This window comes from Corylus avellana, chromosome 4 (genome assembly GCF_965113065.1).
Source record: "Corylus avellana chromosome 4, dhCorAvel1.hap1.2, whole genome shotgun sequence".
Classification (NCBI taxonomy): domain Eukaryota; kingdom Viridiplantae; phylum Streptophyta; class Magnoliopsida; order Fagales; family Betulaceae; genus Corylus; species Corylus avellana.
Genome location: NC_142493.1, coordinates 9,405,065 through 9,428,094, shown reverse-complemented (window position 1 = coordinate 9,428,094; position 23,030 = coordinate 9,405,065). Strand labels below are relative to the sequence as shown.

General features: G+C 34.5%; 3 protein-coding genes across 3 annotated transcripts; 2 read left to right on the top strand and 1 right to left on the bottom strand.

Annotated features, from left to right (window-relative positions):
* Window positions 1-2,544, bottom strand: LOC132179721 (uncharacterized). Its single transcript, XM_088515530.1, has 5 exons — window positions 2,328-2,544; window positions 1,766-1,957; window positions 1,625-1,708; window positions 1,373-1,433; window positions 1-970 (listed from the first exon to the last, which is right to left on the bottom strand). The coding sequence occupies exons 1-5, from the start codon at window positions 2,542-2,544 to the stop codon at window positions 1-3; spliced, it is 1,524 nt and encodes a 507-aa protein (XP_088371656.1).
* A 10,556-nt stretch (window positions 2,545-13,100) lies between these two features.
* ABC4 (UbiA prenyltransferase family protein) lies at window positions 13,101-19,725 on the top strand. The gene is made up of 12 exons (XM_059591589.2): window positions 13,101-13,209; window positions 14,304-14,415; window positions 15,071-15,317; window positions 15,888-15,991; window positions 17,334-17,405; window positions 17,517-17,655; window positions 18,079-18,185; window positions 18,261-18,360; window positions 18,445-18,483; window positions 18,578-18,688; window positions 18,820-18,885; window positions 19,197-19,725. The coding sequence occupies exons 2-12, from the start codon at window positions 14,330-14,332 to the stop codon at window positions 19,332-19,334; spliced, it is 1,209 nt and encodes a 402-aa protein (XP_059447572.2). The 5' UTR covers window positions 13,101-13,209; window positions 14,304-14,329; the 3' UTR covers window positions 19,335-19,725.
* Window positions 19,726-22,020: 2,295 nt separating this feature from the next.
* LOC148586255 (protein VACUOLELESS GAMETOPHYTES-like) lies at window positions 22,021-23,030 on the top strand. The gene has a single exon (XM_088516066.1). The coding sequence runs from the start codon at window positions 22,032-22,034 to the stop codon at window positions 22,962-22,964; it is 933 nt and encodes a 310-aa protein (XP_088372192.1). The 5' UTR covers window positions 22,021-22,031; the 3' UTR covers window positions 22,965-23,030.

Genomic DNA, 23,030 nt, shown 5'->3' with positions numbered 1-23,030 from the left:
TCAAAACCCCTCAAAACCATAAACAAACCTCACAGAGAACAACCCTAACAACAAACAGACCACAAAACATAGCCTACAGAAACAGCTTACAACAACAAATCTGTAGGCAGGTTCCACAAAGACAGTAAGACAAGACGCTCTCTTAGGAAATTTTTCCTTCCCAACTATTCTAGCCCTCACTTCCCAAAGAATTTTCTTTAGAAGTTGCTCTTCAGTGTTAGGCTGGCCAGAGTGCTTAATCTCATTCCTTGTGCACCAAAGATTATAGATTACAGAACCCAAAACTAGGCGGCAGATGAGACCTTTGAGAGCCTTATTCCCCCAGTTGCTGATTCGTAGCTGCAAAATCTCATCCCAAATTACAAAAGGGTTGTCCACTCTGCATCGAAACATAAAAAACTTCCAAATTCGATAGCTAAAATTGCATTCAAAGAACAAATGATCTCTACTTTCAGTTTGACTATGGCAGAAAAGACACTTGACATCACCTTTATAACCCCACTTAAGCAAACAATCCCCTGTGAGGAGCCTATCCTGCATAGCAAGCCATAAAATGAAAGCTTGCTTGGGTATGGCTACAGGGGACCACACCAGTTTCCACCAAGCTGTCTCCACCTTCTTCTTTCTAAGAATCTCCCAAGTTTCTGAGCTAACATAGCAGTCTTTCCTAGAAGCAGTCCATATAGGCTTCTCATGAAGACCTAAACATACTTCAAGAAGCCCAGATTGAATTTCAACTAAGGTCTCAGATATAGCTGGTCTCCAAAACCAATCTCCATTAAGGATAATAAAGGAAAGTTTAGCCTCCACACTGCTCTGAGCATCATAAACCACCCTCTGTCCAAAAATCTCCAATAGAATACCAAAAGGATGCCATGGATCCCGCCACATTTGAATATTCTCCCCATTGCCATCCTCAAACTTCAAGAACCTCTTAGTAATGTCCCTCAACTTTAAAATCTTCCTCCAGCTCCAAGAACAATTTTAGGGGATACCAACATTCCAGAAACTCTTTCTTTTTAGCAGGTTTTCCTTCACCCAAGCCACCCAAATAGAACCAGACCTAGCAAAAAGGCTACAAACATGCCTAAGCATCAAAGTTTGATTCCAAACTTCCAATCTTTTCAACCTCAAGCCTCCTTCCCTCTTAGGAAAACACAAATCCTTCCAGGAAACCTTTGTCTTAGGGAGAATAAAAATTCCAGTCCAGTACACTTACAAACTGTACAGAACAAAGGACATTAATTGGAGTCTACCTACATAGGAAAGATTCCTAGACAGCCAAGAATCAATGGGCCCTAAAACTCTATCCAACAAAGCCCCACAATCTGATGTAGACAATCTAGTGGAAATGAGAGGAACCCCAAGATACCTTACTGGAAGATGACCTTCATTCATCTTCACTTCACCCAGCAGTAAATGCTTCACTCTACCTGAGAGACAAGAACGAGCAAAAAAAAAAAAAAAAAAAAAAAGCTCTTAGAAGGATTAGCTTTCTGTTTTTTTGACATGTCCACACAAGAGAATGGGGAGTGGAGATTCGAACTAATGATATTCGCTTCGTGAGACGTGGTTCACAGCCGATTGAGCTATCTCTTGGGGACAGAAGGATTAGCTTTCAAACCAGAAAGTTCTTCAAACTCAAGCAAAGCAGCTTTAATGATGTTTATGGACCTCAAACTAGCCTCAGGAAAAATAAGGAGATCATCTGCAAAGCACAAGTGAGTAAGTTTTAACTTCAAACACTTGGGGTGAAACTTAAAACCTGAACCATCATTTGTATGGTCAACCATAATCCTAGCAAACACCTCAATAGCTAGCCTAAAAAGATAAGGAGATAAGGGATCCCCCTGCCTCAGCCCATTCTTTCCCTCAAAATAACCAACCAAAGTTCCATTCAGACAGATAAAAAACCTATGCGAGGTAATACACTCCTTAATCCATCTTAGGAACTTCTCTGGAAAACCAAAACAATGAAGGCTATGTATCATGAAATCCCAATTAACAGAGTCATAGACCTTCATAAGGTCAATCTTCAATGTACACTGAGCATCCCCTTTATCTTTGTGATCATTTCTAACAATTTCCTAAGCCAACAAGACATTTTCAGAGATATTTCTTGAGGGGATAAAAGCTGATTGATTCAAGCTAACCAAATCACTCAAAAGTGGAAGCATCCTATTTGAGATGATCTTAGTAATACACTTATAAACCACATTGCAACAAGCAGACCAGAAGGATTCACCTTCTTAGGAACCAAAGTAAGGATAGTAGCATTTACTTCTTTAAGCAGCAGACCAGAGGCAAAAAAAAAAAAACCTTTATACCTGCCACCATCCCTTCTCCAACTATAGACCAAGAAGCCTTTAAAAACTCAGCTGAATAACCATCAGGACCAAGAGCGTCAATTGCAGGCCTATGAAACAAAGTATCCCTTATCTCCTCAGCAGTAACCTCCCTCTCCAACTTAGCTACCTTATTAGAAGGAATAGCAGCAGGAATAAGAGACCTAATCCTATCTACTTTCTCTTTAGTAAACTGCATCTAATTGGTCCCTAATAGCTTATCATAAAACTTCACAACCACCTATTTGATTTGCTCAACATCCTCCACTCTAGTTCCATGCTCATCCCATAAATGAGTGATAGTGTTCTTTACATTTTCAATCCTAAGGGAATGATGAAAGAAACTATTATTTTGATTACCCAGCTACAACCATTGGTTCCTAGATTTTTGTTTTAAGAAAGATTCCTCAGCTTTTGTGATAGACACTCCCTCTCCTTGAGCAAACAGTAAGCCCTCCCAAAAGAAGCAATAACTTCCTTATGAGCTGGATCAAGATTATCTCGAGCCTCCATAACTCTCTTCTACAGATTCCCAAAACAAGATAGGTTCTACTTCTTTAAAACAACTTTCACATATTTGAGCTTAGCATACAACTAGTACATAGCAATCCCATTCGCCTGAATATCCCATCCCTCCTTAACCCAACTCATAAAATCCTTATGCTCCAACCAATAATTAAAAAACTTGAAAGGCTTAGGACCAAAACTCTGCAAACTGCCTACTGAAATAATAGCAGGAGAGTGATCAGAAATTCCACAATAGTCTTTACAAAGTAGCTCATCCAGAACTCATTTACCAAAACTTTATCCAGCTTCCCGGCCACAAACCGAGGCTCCTCACTCTTATTAGTCCAAGTGTAAAAACAACCACTGGAATTGAGGTCCAGAACCTCCAAATCATTTAAACACTGCCCAAACTCAACATCATATGAATTCAACTTATCAGACCCCCTCTTTTCTGCTAAAGACTTAACAACATTAAAATCTCCACAGATCATCCAAGGATTGTTAGCTACTCTAACCTTCATAGAAGCTAGATTGATCCACAGCAGCTTATTATCCACACCCTTGTTATCCCCATAGATAAAAGAATGATACCAACAGAGATTATTCTTGAGGGAATTAATGACACAATTAATGCTCTAAGCACTCTTATCAAGCACAGTCACAGTAAAATCTGACTTCTTCCAACAAATCCAAATCCTCCCCTAAATATGTTGATCATAGTTATATTAATAGCCCCAATCAAGAACATTGTAGGATCTGATTTTATCAGCTTTAGGCAGCTTAACCCTAGTTTCAATTAGGCAAATTAATCCAATCTTATGAAACTTAACCATACTCCTCACCTCTTGTTGTTTAGAGGGATGATTCAAACCCCTCACATTCCAAATCAAGAAGCTCATGTAGTAGGAGAGAATCGTCTCATCAAGACCTCCTCCTCTTCCCCCATTTTGCCTTTCCCTTTAGCTAGCAAGAGATTAGCACTCTACTCATTCAAAGCATGCTCAATAACTTTTTGGAGAGAGTTAGAAACAGCACCTAATCCTCTCACCTCCCTTAATTCAAACTTGTCATCAGCTCTGGCCAACAAGTGAAAAGAATTAGTCCAATGCCTTTGACTATCACGAACAGATGGTTTAGAAATATGAGTTCTCCTAGCACTTCTAACTTCAATCCACTGGTCTTTAGCTACAACACCAGGAGTAGTCACAATCTTAACCTCAGTGACCTTATTAGTCACAGAACCAATTTGTTTAGGCAATTCTTGCTGAATAGGTTCAGACCTTCTAGGAACCCAAACATGCCTCTCAATTTTAGTACAAGCATAGGTTATATGACCAAAGGACTTACACTTCTTACACTTAACAGGTAGCCAAGGGTACTCAATACCTACTACAACCCTCTCCCCATCAGCAGCCACAACTTCAACCTCCTTAGAAAAATCAGAATCAACATTCACATCAACCAAGACCCTAGCAAAGCCAAGCCGAAGCTATTCTTCATTAATAGAATCAGCACAGAGAGGCTTGCCAACACCACTAACCACATAACTCAAATAAGTAGAATTCCAAAACTGAATTGGAAGATTATGTAGCTTGATCCAAACAGGCACTGTAGATAATGAAATCTTAAGGAGCTGCATACCTGGAGTCCATTTCCACAAAATCAGAGGTTTATTTGCTATATGCCAAAGTTTTGCCTCTAAGACCTCATCTATGATCCTTTCATCAGCAAATCGAAACAAGTATAGACGATTCTCCAATAAAAACACCTCAACTTTTCCACATTGAGCCCACAGAGTATCCATAGTACGTTTGAAAATATAATAGGGAAGAGGTGTTTGTCAAGAAATTGGGCTACCATAGATGGAGACCACTTCGAAATTCCTTCCTCAATTGCTTTCTTAGGAGGTTTCACTACAACTTTACCATCCTCACGAGAAGGTGCAAAGTAATGCAAAGCACCTAGAGATTTCTCCGATTGAAACAATTACCTCCAGTCCTATGCTAAATTCTTCTGATCCAGCTTTTCAACAGGAACAACAACTGTTGGCTCCCTCTTAGTCTCAGAGAAACCAGGATTTCGCAGAACCACCATCTCAAGAGTAGCTGAGATAACCTCCACACCATTAATAGCCAATTTAACAGTAGAGACACTTCCAGCAGGTCTCCAAGCATCCAACTCCGAATCACAACTTCACAGTCCAATGATTCATAAATCTCCTCCACCTCACTCAATTCAGCATCACAATCCAAAGAGTGTGAAGCATTTTCCAAAGCAACTGAAGCCTCTTGTACAAGCAACTTCGAATTCTTCTTCCTGCCACGACCCCTATTTGCTCGCTTAGCCATAAATTGCCAATTGAGCACTCCACCAGGTAGGGATTGTAAGAACCAGAAATATCCGGCAAGTCTTCACCGGAAACACAGTCTTCGGAGAAGGCATGCGCCTGCGTGCACGAAAACAGAAGAACGCGTAGATTAGAAACGCAGGAAAAATAACTACCTCAAAAAAAGTTAAGGAGACCTTTGCCATGTCAGTAGAGGATCCAAAAACCTGTCACCATCAATGGCTTGAAGCTTGACATTCTTCTCAAGAGGACTACCAACGATCTTACAATCAGTAAGTCTAGCAAGTGAGATAATATCATAAGCATATTTAGCTTGAGAGAGGTAACTAATACCATCTAATTAATTAGAAGACACTTCCAATCCTAGAAAGTAGCTTTAGGAGCCCAAATCCTTTATGTCAAATTGTTAGCTCAAAAAATGCTGAAGGCTACTAATGTTGGCATGATTATTATCTATATATATTAAAAGAAGAATAAGATCAGCTAGAGATGTACGAATAAAAATTAAAAGGATAGTTAGACCATAATATAACTTTTTTTTTTGTGTGTTTTTATTTTTATTTTTTTGGCGCAATGCATAATGTTTCATAAATTTACGGACATGTGCTTCACCGGTAAGAAAGGGACATAGCAAGACTCATTGAATATGGGGTCTCTGAGCATCACGTGTTGATGTTGCATCCATGATCCAGCAAACTGAGTTCATGGATGACGTAGTGTGTGTGCGAGACTCATTGAATATGGGGTCTCTGAGCATCACGTGTTGATGTTGCATCCATGATCCAGCAAACTGAGTTCATGGATGACGTAGTGTGTGTTTGGAACACTACTTTTTCTTTTTTTTTAATAATAATAAAAATTGATTAATTTGAGATAAAGGTCAATTTTCTTTTCTTTTCTTTAAAACGAAAGTTAAGAAAATTATTTAGTTATGTGAAAAAAAAAAAAAAGATTTGACTTCATTTTTTTTAAAGAAAATTAAAAATTGATTGATGTAATATAAATGTAAAGTGCTTTTTTTTAAAAAAAAAATAATAATGAAAAAAGAAAGCGAAGATAATATGTTTGGAACACTACTTTTTTTTTTTAATAATAATAAAAATTGATTAATTTGAGATAAAGGTCAATTTTCTTTTCTTTTCTTTAAAACAAAAGTTAAGAAAATTATTTAGTTATGTGAAAAAAAAAAAGAAAAAAAAATTAAAAATTGATTGATGTAATATAAATGTAAAGTGATTTTTTTTTTAAAAAAAAAAAATTGCAAAAAGAAAGTGAAGATGATATGGAAAAATGCGTTTAACCATTTAAAAAAAAAAAAAAAAAAAAAAATTTGCTAAACCGGCTATGGTTACAGGTTTGTTGGACAAGTAATTTTAGAAATAAGACTCGTGTCTCATTTGAATACTCATAAAATTGATGTAATTTTTAAAATTACTATTGAATCAAAATTAAATAATGATCAATACAAATTTAATAATAATTTCAAAAAAAACAAAAAAAAAAAAAAGAAAAAAACATTGTTTTTTTTAACAGTATTCTTGTCCGACATGCAAATTCAATAGGAGGCAATTAATGTATTAGTATTGTACATGCAAACTCGATATAAGAATGACTATAATCTTTCTAATGTTCTTCCAAACGTGACGTAAATTTTAAAATTATTAATAAATTAAAAATTAATAATAATTATATTAAATTTAATAATAATTTTAAAATTTATGACATATTTAAAATAATTTTAAAATAATTCTAACCATTTTTATATCATTACTCGTACTTCCGAGGTTGCCATCAAGCACAGCAAATAACAATAATGCGAATACAGAGAGACATCAATCAATCATAATAGTATGGGACTAGTGCAGTACGATTGAGACAGCTGTAATAAATTAAATATGGGCTATAAATTTTCTTGTACAAATTGCTTGCTGTAAAAGTCACAATAAATTTTCAGGTACAAATTGCTTGTTGTACTTGTACAGTTAAATTATATCTAAACGTCCTGATAAATTTCCTGACTCATACAGTTTCTTACGACCACAAAAACTTACACGTAGTCACGTAAATATCTAACAATTGTAAATATATCTCGAGAGAAATGATTATCTTTCTCATCTTTAGTCTGATTTTTACAAATTTATTATTAAATTTGTGAGACTAAAAGTGTTTTTCAGTTATCATTGAACATGTGATTATTACTATTAAATTTTAAAATTATATTATTTTTAGAAGGATACAAGAAAAACTTTAAAATTGCTCAATCCAACAATATCAAAATATTTCCTCATTGTAAAATGTAACATGCCATGTGCATATATGTACATCCAACAGGAACAATAAGAGAAAAGTCTACATCCCTTTAAACTACAATCTAATTGATAATATTTTTCTAAATTTTTAATTAGGACAACTACAATACCCCCCAAATTACAAAAAAAATGATAATGTTCCTCCCAAATGCCAATCAAAAGACAAAAATGACCTTAATTTTTTGTCAATAAAACAAAAATGTTTTTTTAAAAAAAACAATTTAATTCCACTCCCTTTTTTGTTTAATTTTAGTTTTATTAATGATATTTTCGTCATTAAGGGAGACATTGATAATTTTTTGATAGTTTGGGAAAGGAAACATTGTCACAATTGAAAAATTGAAAAAACTATTATCAATAAAGTGGTAGTTTAAAGGAATATGTGTATTTTTCCCAAAAGAACAAAGACGAAAACAACTGCAAATTTCAAAAGCAACCACCACAAATACCAATTATAAATATGCACTAACCACCAAAAACAGAAAGTAGAAAAATCATTAATAGCAAAATATTTCTTCATCATAATACATAAGTACGTAACATGCACATGCATGTACAACTAACACAACAATAAAGACAAACCATCTCATATCATTATTAGGGGGTGTATAATGGGTGTACAACCGAAACGGTGTTTGTAATACCCAAATTATTTATTAGGGTTAATGAGCCTTGGATGGGCTAATTAGTTTGTTAAGGTTCATTAGCGACCATTGGGAGTAAGAATTTCGACTTTCGTTTCAATCGAACGTTCAAAGTGCATAGCTGAACATTCAAGTCAAACTCTAGGTGCAATGTCTGAACATTCAACAATAACCCTAGACACTAACATTCGAAGTGTATGATATGAATGATTAATTAAAAATCAAATGACGGTTGGTCTAATAGTATAGTGAACATTCGAAGGTACACCATGGATGTTCAGTAGTTGGCAATACTATAGATAAAGCTTTACCTTTATTCTCAGACTATAACATTATGGTTTCATATTAAAAAAATAATGAATAATCCACATAGAATGTGTGGTTTATAAGGATAGTAATAAGTCTCACATTGTCTAGTTATTATGTGAAATTAGGCTTTATAAGAAATTTTATGAAAGTTTTAAATTCATTATGTTGGAGCGATAGCGTAGATGCGGCTAGCACTTTTTCTTGGATCATTACAAATGATATCAAAGCCACTTAGTAATGCCAGACCATGTGGTATTTGAGCACTACATGATGTGGCCTTGATGAAGATATCTAAAGTTTAAGATGGAAAGTTTTTAACACCCTGGTCCTATATTAGAAAAATAAAGAATAGCCCACATAGAGTTGATGGTTTATAAAGATAGTCGTGAGTACTAAGTCTCACATTGTCTATTTACTTAGGTAAAACTAGACTTTATAAGAAATTATAGGGAAGCTCCAAATAGACTAATCCTTTTAGGGTGATAGCGTAAATGTGGTTAGTGTTTTTTTCTAAATCGTTACACGGACCATTGGGCATCTATAAATACACTCCCCTCCCCCCCGCCCCGCGTCAATGCCCTTTCAGTCTATTTCCACCCCTTGCAATCCTTTTCTCTCGTGTGTGTGTGTGAGTAATTTGGTTGAGAAGGAGTCTCTTGGTCCTTTGTGCTTCTAAGGAGGTAATTTTCTTAGTTCAACTCATTCTTGTAGTCGTTGTTTCACTATTGGTTTGTTTTCATAATATAAGCTTGTAGGTTTAAACCTCTAGGCTCTAGATGTTATTTGTTGACTTTAATACTAGTTTAATGATAGATTAACATATTAATGATATTTGACATATTATGGCTTTGGACTCTGTTAGAGATCATGTTAAGACTTTAGAAGTCAGTTGCAAGTTTGTGTTCATTCAAAATAATAATAATAATTTGTTTAGTTTTGGTAACACTTCTTTGATAGGAGATGCGATTTTTTTTTTTTTTTTTTTTGTCGTTATTATATATATATATATATATATATAGGGACTAGGGAATGGTCCAACTATTAATTAATTGTACAGAAAATCAATTCCAAGATCATGATATTTCTCTAGTCATTGCAACACCAAAAAAAAACAAAAAGTATTGGCCGGATATGAATTTGATATTCCTTCGCTATATATATATATAAAAAAATAATAATTAAAAAAAATAAAAATAAAAAACATGAGCTTATAAACCGTAAAAAGGCCCAAAACACTAAAGAGGCCTAAAAGGCACATTATTTAGAAAATGTTAATGGTTAATAATCGACCTTTAATAACCACATAATCACTTATTGTGGTTAACCAATAACTGGCCCAACGGTTGTGGTTAATTTCTAGCCACAAATCTTTTCTCGACATTTAATTTAGCCACCAGTGAATAGTAAAAAAACGATGTCAAAATAGTGACTCATTTATTGACTTGCATTATAAAAGGTCGCTAAATTGAAAATTCTAAATATAACGTCCACTTAATCCCTTCAAATTATTACTTTAATGATAATTTACCCATCAAATTATCAATTACGACAATTTACCCCCCAAATTACCAAAACAATGACAATGTACCTCTCCAAATGCTAGCAAAATGACGAAATTACCCATATATAATTTTCAATAAAACAAAAATACCCTTAAAATTTTGAAGAAAAAAAAATAGTATTTTTGTTTTTATTTTAGTAAGGGTAATTTTGTCATTTTGTTAAAAGTGGAGGTACATTGTCATTGTTTCGGTAATTTTGGGGTAAATTGTCGTAATTGATAGTTTGAAGGGTAGATTGTCATTGGGGTGGTAGTTTGAGGGGATTAAGTGGACTTTACATTAAATGTTTTATAAACTCCGGCATCTTCTAAATATATCTACGTTGTATAAATGCTAGAAACTTCTAAATTTGTAGGCATAAATGTTGCTTATTTCTTATTGGAAAATGCTAGGTTTTTTTTCTAGTGTTTTCTTGGTGTCCTTCCAACTGTGATGTAGCTTTTAAAATTATCGTTGAATTTGAGATTATTATTATTGACTTTTAATCTATTGATAATTTTAAAAACCACATCATAGTTGGGAGGACACCAGAAGAATAATAGAAGAACACATTAACATTTCTCTTTCTTATTTTTCGGTGTATACGCATTGCTAGTCAAAGGTCAATTTATCGGCTAGTTATGCATTTATAGAAAATGTTAGTAATTTTTACATTATTTTATATATATTTGTATACATTTAGCATTTTTTAGAACATCCAAACACAAAAACTCACTAACTTGAAATGATCAAATTCAATCAATACTGCATCATCCATGGTGGATGAGGAGCCAAGATCAGCAGTGGGCCGCTTAAAATCCCTTTTATTTTATGCTTTACAACACTAATTTAGTTGTATTGATGTTTATTGTCGGGTTACCCAGCCCATTTGTTGTGTTTTGATATGTTGTAATTGTTTCCTTTTTCCCTTTTTCTTTATTTCCTTGAAAAAAAAAAAAAAAAAAATCAGAGATTTATGTATAGACATAATGTGTGATGTTATGTTAGTTTCGAGAAATGCTATGTAACTAATCATGGGCGTGTGCTTCATGTAAGATTGTGCTTGGACTAGCTTTTAATTGGGTCGGTGGGAGATGTAAGCTGCCATTTCAGTAGTCTTTCATTCTTTTGGACTACTTGTTTAAGCCAATGAGAATTAAGTTAAAGATGAAATCACGGGCTTTCATTCGATTTAAAAATAGTAGGCGCTATTTCATGGGTAGTTGAAAATATCTTTCCAAATATTTGGTTTCTAATTAAGACAATTCAAATTTGTAATTTGTCCCTTTTTGCAATTTTGGGATTTTTTTTCAACTCAACAAAAACAAAGCGGTGTCATCAGCCCTACAAGGATTAGAACCACCTCCATGTACAACACTACTCCTTAAACCACTAAAAAACATGTTACTTTCAAAATAATTTTGAAAAATAGAATTTTTAACTAATGGGCCATTATGTCTGTTTTTTTTTTTTTGACATGTTCGCATAAGAGGGGGAGGAGAATTCGAACTAGTGACATCTACTTCATTAGGCGTAGTCCCAGCTGATTGAGTTATCTCTTGAAAACTTCTTTTGAGCTGTTAGAGTAATTAGAAGTGACGTGGTACATTTTTGAACGAATGTTAATTGGGATAACATAATTTTTACTATAATTTTTTTTTTTTTTTTTGTAAATTTAATGTAACTGTTTAAAATTGGTCAAATAATTATAAACAGTCACATTAATTTATAAATAATAATAATAATAATTATCCAAAAAATAATAATTAGTAAAATAATTAAATAAAAATATTACTTATCAATTCAATTAATTAATACTAGATAGTCAACTATATACTTTTAATTATTAAACTGATTATGAACAACCACATGATCAGTTGAAAATTACAGTAAAAACATCCTTAAGGAGCAGCTCAATCGGTTGTAAATCATACATCTTGAAGCGGAGATCATTAATTCAAATTTTTTTCCCCTTTCACTCCCTTGTGCGGACATGTCATTAGTAAAAGCTATTCAGCCTATATACCATAAGCACTTTTCTTTATAATCATGTATTGGAACAAATGAGAGGAAACTCAATTGGAGAGAGTGGCGAACAGGTTTATGAGATTTATGGATTTCTGCATTATTTAGGTGGAATGTTTTGTCGATTTAAACTTTTATGGGAAAAAAGCAAATTGTTATTTTGTTTTAAGCCGTTACCAATTAATTCTTTTGGTTTTCAATTTTATCAAATAGCATATTACATTTTGGGCCATTATCAATTCTGTCCATATCTTATTACTTCTTTTTAACAAATGTGTGGAATTATTTGATAACAATTCAAAATGGACAGAGTTAATTTACTTTGTTTTTGTTTTTGTTTTTTTTTTTTTAGAAAATACACTTTAGCCTCTAAAACTATTAATCATTTTACGCTTGTACGTCAAAACTTAAAAAAATGACATTAGGGTCTTCCATACTACTACCCTGTGTCAAATTAGACATTTTTACATTTTTTTTTCCAAAATACCCTTAAATTTATTAAAAATTAAAATTATTAAATAACTAAATTAAAAAAAAAAAATTAAAAATACCAAAAGGGTTAGCCCCCTTATTTTTTTTTTCAAATAGATGTTATTATATACATTTTTAATTTTATTTATTAATAATTTAAAGGGTATTTCGAGAGAGAAAAAAAATGTATAAGAGCCTAATTTAACACACAATGACAGTGTTTCCAAGAGGTAGCTCAATTGGTTGGGACCATGCCTAATGAAGCAGAGGTCACTAGTTCAAATCTCCCTTCCCTTCTTGTGCGGACATGTCAAAAAAAAAAAAACACAATGACAGTATATGTTGTTTCAACGTTACTTTTTAAAATTTAAAGGCATATTTACAAAATAAATAATAATTGGAGGAACTAAAATATATTTTTCTTTTTATTTTCTCACTTAGTGAGCTCGTTTTGGTGGGTTCCATTTGTAATCCTAGGTGGCGATACTTTACTGGACACGGATTCATTTGATAGATTACAGGATCAGAGTGGATTGGGGCGGGCACCCTTTCGACAGTCCACTCTTTTACCGTTAACTTTTCTTGTATTCCCAAAGAGACCCTGACAACAGCACCCCTTATCTTGTCTCAGATACATAGCAAAAGGAAGAGGAGGAGAGAAAGAGACTCAGAAAGATGACCCTTTTCCAGGTGCTAGAGTGACCCTGCAAGGTACTTTTCTTTCTTGAAGCACAGGAAGTTTAATATATATTACTAGGATATTTTCTTTTTAGTTCCAAGTTTTGTATTTTTATTTGAAATTGTCTATCTATGGAATGTTAAAGAGTACGCTATGATTGTTTGCTAAATGAAATCTTCCCAGTCTGTGTTCTTAGGAAATGTTATTACTGAGTGTTGGAATCGTTTGAAAAAAAGAAAAAAAAAGAAATGAGTGAGACATGTAACTATAAGCGCTAATTACATTTGCAATATCACTCCAAAATAATTGCAGTTTTCGAAGAATCGCTTATTTAGGAGTACTTATGAGTGTCTTTATTAACCGCTCACTCTATGTGAGCTACTATTTTTCTTAATATGAGAATGAAGTGTTACATGACATGTCATGTCACGGAATCGACTTATTCTAATTTAAGTTCATCCACAACTAGACTAGGCAGAATCCTTTGGGGAACCAAGAAGGATGGGGAGCCTGCAAGAAAATACTAGTACTATAGCTGAATTATTATTTTCATTTTTACACTTTTGGGTCAATTATAGGCTGCATTATACTTAATAACTAAATAAATCATTCACAAACTGTTCTCAGCCCATTCACTAAGATATAAGGACATTTTAGGATAGAAAAGCTAAAAAAATTAAACAGTAAGCAGCTGGACTTTCTTTGTTATCTACATATCGATTTGATGGAATCTCTGTATCTGTTTACATTGATGACTGACTCAACCTTCTCTCATATTATTTGGTTCATTTCAAGCAATTATTCAAGATGCCAAATGATTGCAATATTCTGAAGTACTTAATTTCTTTATTTTGATTGATGGTTTGGTGCTTCTGTTAATATACAATGTATGAATTGTGCCATTGGATGTAGCAACCAGGCCCCATATAAAACCATGCTGTACATGATCACTGATCTGTCTTTATGTAACCAGGCCTAATAGAAAAATTTTCCAGCCTCAAGTAACTTTCATCATTTAAGTGCAGATCCTTGTTACTATTATTCTTTTCTTTTTGTTGTGTTTTTCAACTGTTATTCTCTATGCTTATAGCTCAATAGCAATAAATGTCTCTCTCCTTGTTTCTAGATAATAATGATTCGAACAGATTACCAATGGCCTCCACATTCTGTAATCGAAACCCAGGGTCTGGTCTGAAGAAACTAAATGAATACCTCCTGTATCAGAGTTACAGGACAAGGCAAGTTTCATTTCTTTCTTTTACTCTCAGAACACTAGGTAATTGTTCTCGTGAGACTGGACTTCTTTGGTACAAGAATGGCTTCAAAACAGGATTAATGCTATTGTAATTACTTTAATGGCTTCAAAACAGGATTAATGCTATATTGTAATTACTTTTTTTATTTTTTACCTTTCAAATGACTAGAACAAGAAAACACCAATCATGAGATAGTTCCTTCTTATACCTCTCAACTAAATTGAGTTCTGTATTATTCTTAGAAGCTTTGAATAAATTTAAGACATTCTGTTTGAAGTTTGCAGATACTTGTGATTTATGATTCCAATTTGTGAGGTCTATGAGTGATCTTATAAAGGATAGTGGAACCCATCCAATCTGGCTTTTTGTAGAGAGAAAGAATAGTTCTGTTGCATGGTGAAATGCTAAGAATTAAAATTTTTGGAGCAGATAACTTTTTGGGAAGCATGTCTTACTCTTACTGATTATTATTTGAGACACCTTCTCCTTAGATTGCAAGATTGATGATTAGCTAAGAGTTAAGATTTGCCTTATTTGGTTTTGACTCTAAAATAAATTTTCTTTAGGGTGGACGAGTGAAAGGGAGAGAGGGCTCATTACCAAATTTTCAGCATTAACTGACATTGCTCATTTCTAGGTGTAATCCGGACTCCAAAAGATCATCATGTTTCTTCAACAATGGTAGACAACTTTTCCAAAGAACTTGCATAAGACAATTAAAATTCAAAAAAGGGCACCAATCTCGACAAGTAATTTTGGATAGTAAAGCAGACCATTCTGGCACTACCAATGAAGAGGAAAAAGAAGGTGCTATTTCTAAGGCAACCTTGATATGGAGGGCAGTTAAATTACCAATATACTCTGTTGCTTTGGTTCCTCTCACGGTGAGTTTTTCTAACACTTTAAGTACCATTCTAATCACTTAAGATTATAGTTGTTAGCATCAGAAATAAGTTTTTGGTAAAGCAAATCTCTTAATTTTTATCTTACTCTTTAATTTACATATAATTTCAAAGTCTTTGTGTGTGTGCACTTACTAAATAATTTGTCTGCAACCAAATTTACTTATGATAGCACTCAGTGTCTGCTTCGCTAGTGGTGAATCCTGAATCAAGGTTTTGGCTGGCAAAAGGACAGTTCTAAAGTTGTTGAGAATTTAGGAAGAATGTTGTCTAGCAAAATGACAGTTCTGAAGGAGTGCAATGTACTTTCTTTTCTAGAAATGTGAACATAAATTAAGGGCTGATTTAATCTTTTGTGCTAATTTGGTGAAAAGTTTGCTGTCTTTATCCATCCACTCACTTTTTATTTGTCACAATGAACTTTGAATATGTTACTGTCAACTGGGATCAGAATCTCAATAATGCACTCATCTGTGAGTCTTTTTCCCTGCAGATTAAATCATATACGCTTCGTTTGTGTCTTACTCTCTTCATTTTATTATTCACAAGCAGGTAGGCAGTGCAGCTGCTTATTTTCAGACAGGCGTCTGCTCAGCAAAGCGTTATTTTGTTCTCTTGGCTTCCTCAGCTCTTATTATCACATGGCTTAACTTAAGGTGAGTCATTTATTTTTTCCTATTCAAAGGGGAAAAGGAGGCTTAAGGGTTAAGGTGAGTCATTTGCTGTTTCGGGTAGTGAGTTGAGTATGAGTTGTGTCTGAGCAAGCTTAACTGTGAATCTGATACAGAGCTACAGTTTATCTAGTAGGCATTGAAATATGACATTTCTTTTGTTTTTTATTTTTTTTAGGTTTCAATCATTGTTTTGTTGTGCTTGCATACATTTATAGTATGAGGACACACACATATGGAGTAGCTGTTATTTTCTTGTTGGATTCCTTCCTCAGGAATCCAACAAGAAAATAACAGCTAGTTGCTTTTTATCATTAAGTACCTAACCGGACTACAACATCCACCCAGTCTCAGACCTCCTATACATGAGGATTCAAAACAGATTTGCTTCTTTCAATAGTTCCTAATAATCCAGTATAAGCTGAAGGAGAGTCTTTAACTATTTTGCACAATAACTTGTTATATTCTAAATGAGTCTTTTGCTATTCTCAAGCCATAGCTCTCATTTAGCAACTTTGCAACTAATTGTCATGCTCTTGGCACTTGGCAGGTTGACTTCCTGTTTCCTGCAATATGTAGAAAGTACACGCTTGCCTTATACTCGACCTTCGGCACTATTTCCCAATCCTAACTCCTCTGATAAGAGGGTTTAAGACTCCATATGCTCATGTTCCTGATCTTCATTTCATGCACATACTTCACCTACAAGAGCTTTAGTCGTTATAGACCACAGATGCCATAATAGAGAAGCTACATCCACTCTTCAAGCCTTATAAGGTCCTCTCCCTTATAGTACTGCATGTGCCCTTCCAAGCCACCAAACCAGCTTTTCTATGCACATGGGCCATCTCATGATATTGCTGTGCATTTCTGATACCAATTTGTTGCGAAAACCTAGATCCAGTCAGATTTCCAACTAAATTCAATGACACAACCTGTAAATGGAAGCACACTGACATACATGGTTTGACCTTTGGCATAGGTTCACAAGCAAAACTGACAGTGTATCTCAATAGAATCAAGGAGGTTATAGTTTTTTGTTTCAGACAAGCCCTGACCCCTAAAAGCACCTAAATTCTTGATCCTTTTCTACTCTCTTTTCTATTTCTCTCTCTGAAATAACCCTAAGTGGGCCCTTATGTTAGTGGTCATTGCAAGAGAAGACGATCCGGTTGCATCCTATAATTACATGTGTAGAGTCATCTAATGAGCTTAAGTCAATATTCCAACAGAAATCCTTATATTCATAACTGTAATTTGTTGACTCCCTCCTACTAATTATCTTCATGACAGATTTATGCTAACTGCTTTCCTCTGGCCTCTTCAGCAATGACGTTTATGATTACGACACTGGAGCAGATAAGAACAAAAAAGAATCTGTTGTAAACCTAGTTGGCAGGTAAGTTCTATTTTTTGTTTTTGGATGTTATGAAATTTTATTTTTAATTCATTCTATGTTTTAATCTAGAATAACAATTGGCTAATTACAGTATGTAATGCATTTGGGAAGCCGTACAGGAACCTTAGTTGCTGCTTATTCATTTCTTGCCCTTGGCTTCATGGGGCTGACTTGGGCCTCTGTGGAGGCTGGAAATATGCGTTCAATAATATTACTGGCATGTGCAATTATTTGTGGTTATATATATCAGGTATAGACATGACTGTTGGAATTTTTGGAAGTAAAATAATGAATTCTAAATCTTAGATGGAAGAACTAATATGAACAGTTATGTATGTTACTTAGATGCCACTCTATGCAAAAGACTTTTCATGCTTTTTACTAAATTTTTACTTAGCTTCCCATTTTAAAACCATTAATTTTATTCAGTCTCTTAAGTAGTAGAAGGGTCTTCAAGCTCCTGGATTTTGAAATATTTATAAGAACTTGATTCCCCAGTGGGCAATAACTTTCAACCTAAACATTGGAAAACCATGTTTTCTCATTGCTATCCTAGTGCCTTGGTTTAGTGGCAAAGGGCTGGGGTTAGGCTTATGGCAGGTCTTAGGTTGGAATCTTACCAGAAATAAGGAACAAAGGTTTTTGCATCTGTTTGATGTTGTCTCTATTGCAGTGTCCACCATTTCGGTTAAGCTACCAAGGATTGGGAGAACCCCTGTGCTTTGCAGCATTTGGCCCATTTGCTAGTACTGCTTTTTACCTAATGCAGGGCAGCCCAAGGTTATTTGACCTATATATAGCTTTATATTTCAGTTTTTGCATGGCTATAATATTGACTTCAGGTGGTTTTGACAGTGAGATGAACTATCTTCCCTTAAGTGACACAATTCTTTCTGCATCAGTCCTTGTTGGCTTCACAACAGCCCTTATCCTTTTCTGTAGCCACTTTCAACAGGTATTTTACTTCTATAGCAACAAACTCTGCATTCCAGTTTCCTTGGTTGACTGTGTCAGCTGACATGAATTACCTATCATTCAGGTGGAAGGAGATAGGGCAGTTGGAAAAATGTCCCCTCTGGTGAATAATCTTAACTGGCCTATTAAGTTTAAGACATTGAAAGAGAAACAAATAAAGTAATATAATTTATCTGTATTTTCATATTTGTATGCAGGTAAGGGTTGGCACCAGAGGAGGTTCAAGAGTAGTGAAGGTGGCTGTCATAGCACTTTACTTCTTTTTGTTTGCTTTTGGTCTAATCAAGGCCCTCCCTTTTACTTGCATTGTAAGTCCTTTAATTGGATATATGGCAATATATTTCTTTTTGTTTCCTCTTCCTTCAACTTTCTGCCTGGTTAATTACTCATTTTAGACCGGGTTCTCGTTGCTCATTTGCTCAATAATGGCTTATTCCAGATTCTCTGTGCTTTGACATTGCCCATGGGAAACATGGTCGTTAGATACGTCGAAGATAACCATAAGGTCAGTGGTGAACTTGTAAGATGCCTCAATTCTTAGATTTCAATTGTCTCTATTTCTGATAGAGCCATTACATATGATTTCACAATTGTGGCATCATGCCATGGTGAACACCCAAAGATGCAAATTTGCTAAAAAAATGCAGTCCAAGTGATAGTTGTGCCAGATGGTATATGTTGGTTGTGCTATGATTGGGAAGTGTATGGGATGGTGAAATCAGAAAGCAGAGGGAATGCAGTCCCTATTCTTTTTTCCTTTTATTTACTAACCTAAATTTGGATTTTAGCTTAGTTTTATAAAATTTACTCTTACAGGACAAACAAAAGATCTTCATGGCTAAGTACTACTGTGTGAGATTGCACACATTATTTGGAGCTGCATTGGCTGCTGGACTGGTGGTGTCTAGAATGGTCACTAAAGGAGGATATGTTCCAAGGCTTATCTTCTCTTGATCGAGGCCTCAAGAACATGATAAACTAGAGTTACATTAGCATTAGAATTAGAAATTATGTTAGATTAGAATTTGTATTGAAGTAGAATTTTAGTTAATAAGGATTATTAGTTATCAATTAGGATTAAGATGTTTATTTAAAATTAAGTCTATCATTAGTTGAGTATTATCTATCTTATCTTATTGTAAGTGTCGATTTAAAGACATGAGAAAAGTTAATAAAATAGTCAATGAGTTAATTTATCGAATGTTTACCTTTGTTGTTGGGAGGTTTAGGGTTTCTCGAACTACCCTAAAGTAAGGAGGCCTAAGATTCCTCGAATAATCCTGTAAAAAATTATTATTTTTGTAATTTTTCATCCCACATTATGTAGCATGTAACACATTATGGATGACGGGATAAGAATGATTGTTATCGGATACAAGGATGTGTACAAGATAGTTTGATGGATTGAGAAACAAACTATGAGACTTGGTCCTAGACAAATGTTTTGCGTTGTCATACAATATTTTGCAATGATTTTAGGGTAGGAATGTAACACATTGGTCCTATATTGAGAAGATGAGGAGTAGTCAATATAGTGTGTGATTTATAAAGATAGTCATAAGTACTACGTTCCATATTGCCTAATTACTTGATAAAATTATGCTTTATAAAGAATTCTAGAGAAGCTCCAAATTGATTAGTTATTTTAGAGTGATAGCGCAAATGTGACGAGAGCTTTTTCCTAAGTCGTTACAAGGAACCTTTTTGTATCTCTTGAGATACCTATAGTCTTAAGGCTAATCTAGCATCAACAAACATGTGATCGAAATGCATTCATCCAAGTTTTGAGATTTGAGAGGATTTGTTGGCTTCAAATTATTTGTAGTGTGAGGACGGAAGAAAATCACAAAGGAATTACAAATACATAACGGAATAAATGCAAAATAGGGACGGGTTTTTATGTGGTTTGATTTATGACCTACATTCACATGATAAAGCCTTTGCTCTTATTGACTTAATAATCTGATTGTGTACAAAAGACTCTATTTATAAAGCTTAGAGATGATTTGAATTTATTCAAATCTAATCAAATCTCTAAATGTAGGGTAATCAAATATACTCTAAAAAATTCCCTCAAATTTAAGGTGAAAGATTTTGGAAGGTTGAAGTTGAAAGGAAAGCTTTTTCGCCATATTTTTTTGGAGATGGTAGGTGACAGCCGAGGTTAGAAACTCGTTGGAGTTGGTAGCGGCCAGCCGCAATGACTAGAGGCGATCAACAACGTTATTAAAGATGGGCTTTAATAACAATTTTCGGATGGAATACGCTCATGTTTTTAGTCTCAGCTTGCGGGCCCATTTTAGTATAGTAAACGTCAGAATTTCAAAAATCCCATTTCATCAAAAGTTGTACACATTTTAATTAACTTTCCAATTACACTAGTTTCACCTAAATCCGATTATTTAGCCCAAAGTTATGCTTGTGATTCGATTTTTTCTACTTTTGAGCCACGTCACAATCTTTTCTCATACGGTCACCATCGTATATGAAAATTTAGGCACAACTCATAGGCTTTTGTTGTCTTAGATGAATAATCTCCATTCTCCAGCATAAATAAATAAATTAAAAAAAAAAAAAAAAACCCTTGTACATATATCTGAATTCAATACACTTACTAACTATAAAATACAATTTTGGGAGAACATAATATCAACATTTCATGAATATCACTACCCTTTAAGGAGGTGGTGGAGGTAGTTCAATTGGCTAGAGACCACGTCTTATGAATCGGAGGTCACTAGTTCGAATCCTTCATCCCCTCATGTAAGGTGGTGGAGGGGAGCTATTATAATGCCCCCAAAATTAATTAAAATGTTTTCATATTCATTGATTATTATTTATCATGTACATATAAATCGTCCTTGGATTATATTCAGTTGACATGTAAAAGTAGACTTCTGGATAAAATTTGGACAACGAAGTTGATGAACAAGTCTAATTGGCAAACGAACAAATCATAGGAATAATGCTAAGGGTCATAGTTTTATCCTCCCAAAGTTGACGTGGCTTTTAAAATCACAATTGAATCAAAATTCAATAGTTATCCATTACAAATTTAATGGTGATTTTAAAAGTCGAATCAATTTTAGATGGTGAAAAGAGGATAATAAGATGGTTCATATCATTACTTCAAATCTTAGATCCTTATTTGCCCAAAAACATTTTCCTTTTCCATTTGTTGAAGCGATCCAATGACCGCGTTGTACGGATTTTCATTGCTTCATACTTGAATCCTTGAAGAGAAGGAAAAGAATAAATAAACAGACGGGAAGAGAGAGAAAAAAAAAGAATCCATAATGGCTTACGGCTTAGTGCTTGAAGTCTCAAAGAGAGGAAAAGAATAAATAAACAGAGGAAATGAGAGAAGAAAAGAATCCACAATGGCTTCCCGCTTGGTGCTTGAAGATAAGAAAATAATAAAGAAAGAGAGAAGGAAAAAAGAAAGAAAAAATCCAAGCCTTTAAAGAAATGAAAATAATAAATAAACAAAAGAATGGAATGGGGGAGGGGGAAGAAGAAAAGAATCCACAAAGTGACAAAAGGGTTGAGAGGTACAAATAGAGAACATGTTTGAAACAGAGAAACGAACAAAACCCATAAGAAAAAAATTTATACAGAGAGAGAGAGAGACTGAGAGAAATCTTGAAGGATATGGGGAGCAAATATTTCATCCACGAGCATCCATTGATCTTTATAGAAGATTTGAACGTTGAGGGAGAGAAGGAAGTTGTTTGTGGGGTATGCGAGGAAGCACCATTGGGTCCCGGGTACAAGTGCTCCGAGTGCAACTTCATCTGCCATAAATCATGCTTCGAGCTACCTGACGAGATACAACATCCCTTGCACCCAAACCACACCCTTCGAATCCGAGCACCACAGCATTATAGTTACTGTTATGCTTGTGCAAAATGTTGCAAAAGTTGCTTCTTTTACCATTGCAATGACTGTGATTTCAACTTTGACACTAGATGTGCTTCTCGCTGGCGAGTGGATAAGGCTGATTGTCACCAACACGTGTTCACTCCCTTCTTGAAACAAATTCAGGTCACATGCGAGGCTTGTGGTGAGGAAGGCAAGGACAACATATTCCTATATTGTAGTATATGTCTACTCTTTATTCATGCCAAATGTGCTTTTCTTTCACGCACCATCAAAATTCTAGATCATGATCACCTCCTCACACTCACCTATTCTATTAATCAATTCAAGGAGCATGCCAACATATTATGTAGACTTTGTTATAAAGAGATAAACACAAAGTATGCAGCTTACTATTGTCATAAATGTAGTTACACTTCTCACTTGAGTTGTGCAAAAGAGCGTGAGTTGGAGGAGGACGGCGTGAATACAATCATTGATTCGGTACCCATTGGATCCATTGGCCATGTAACTGGCTTATTCAATGATATCAATCGAGCAGAGAATGAAAGCGGTCTACCTCAGGAGATCAATCATTTTAGTCATCAACATGTCTTGACTCTCAACTATGAAGCGGCCAAGGATGATAAACCTTGTGATGGGTTGCATGCAATTGATCTCGCCTCCGTTTTACAGTTGTGCGCAATGCAATTTTTTTCTCCATAATATATGCACTAAACTACCCACAAACGCTAGACACCAGCTTCTTCCATTTCCTTTCACTCTCTTGTC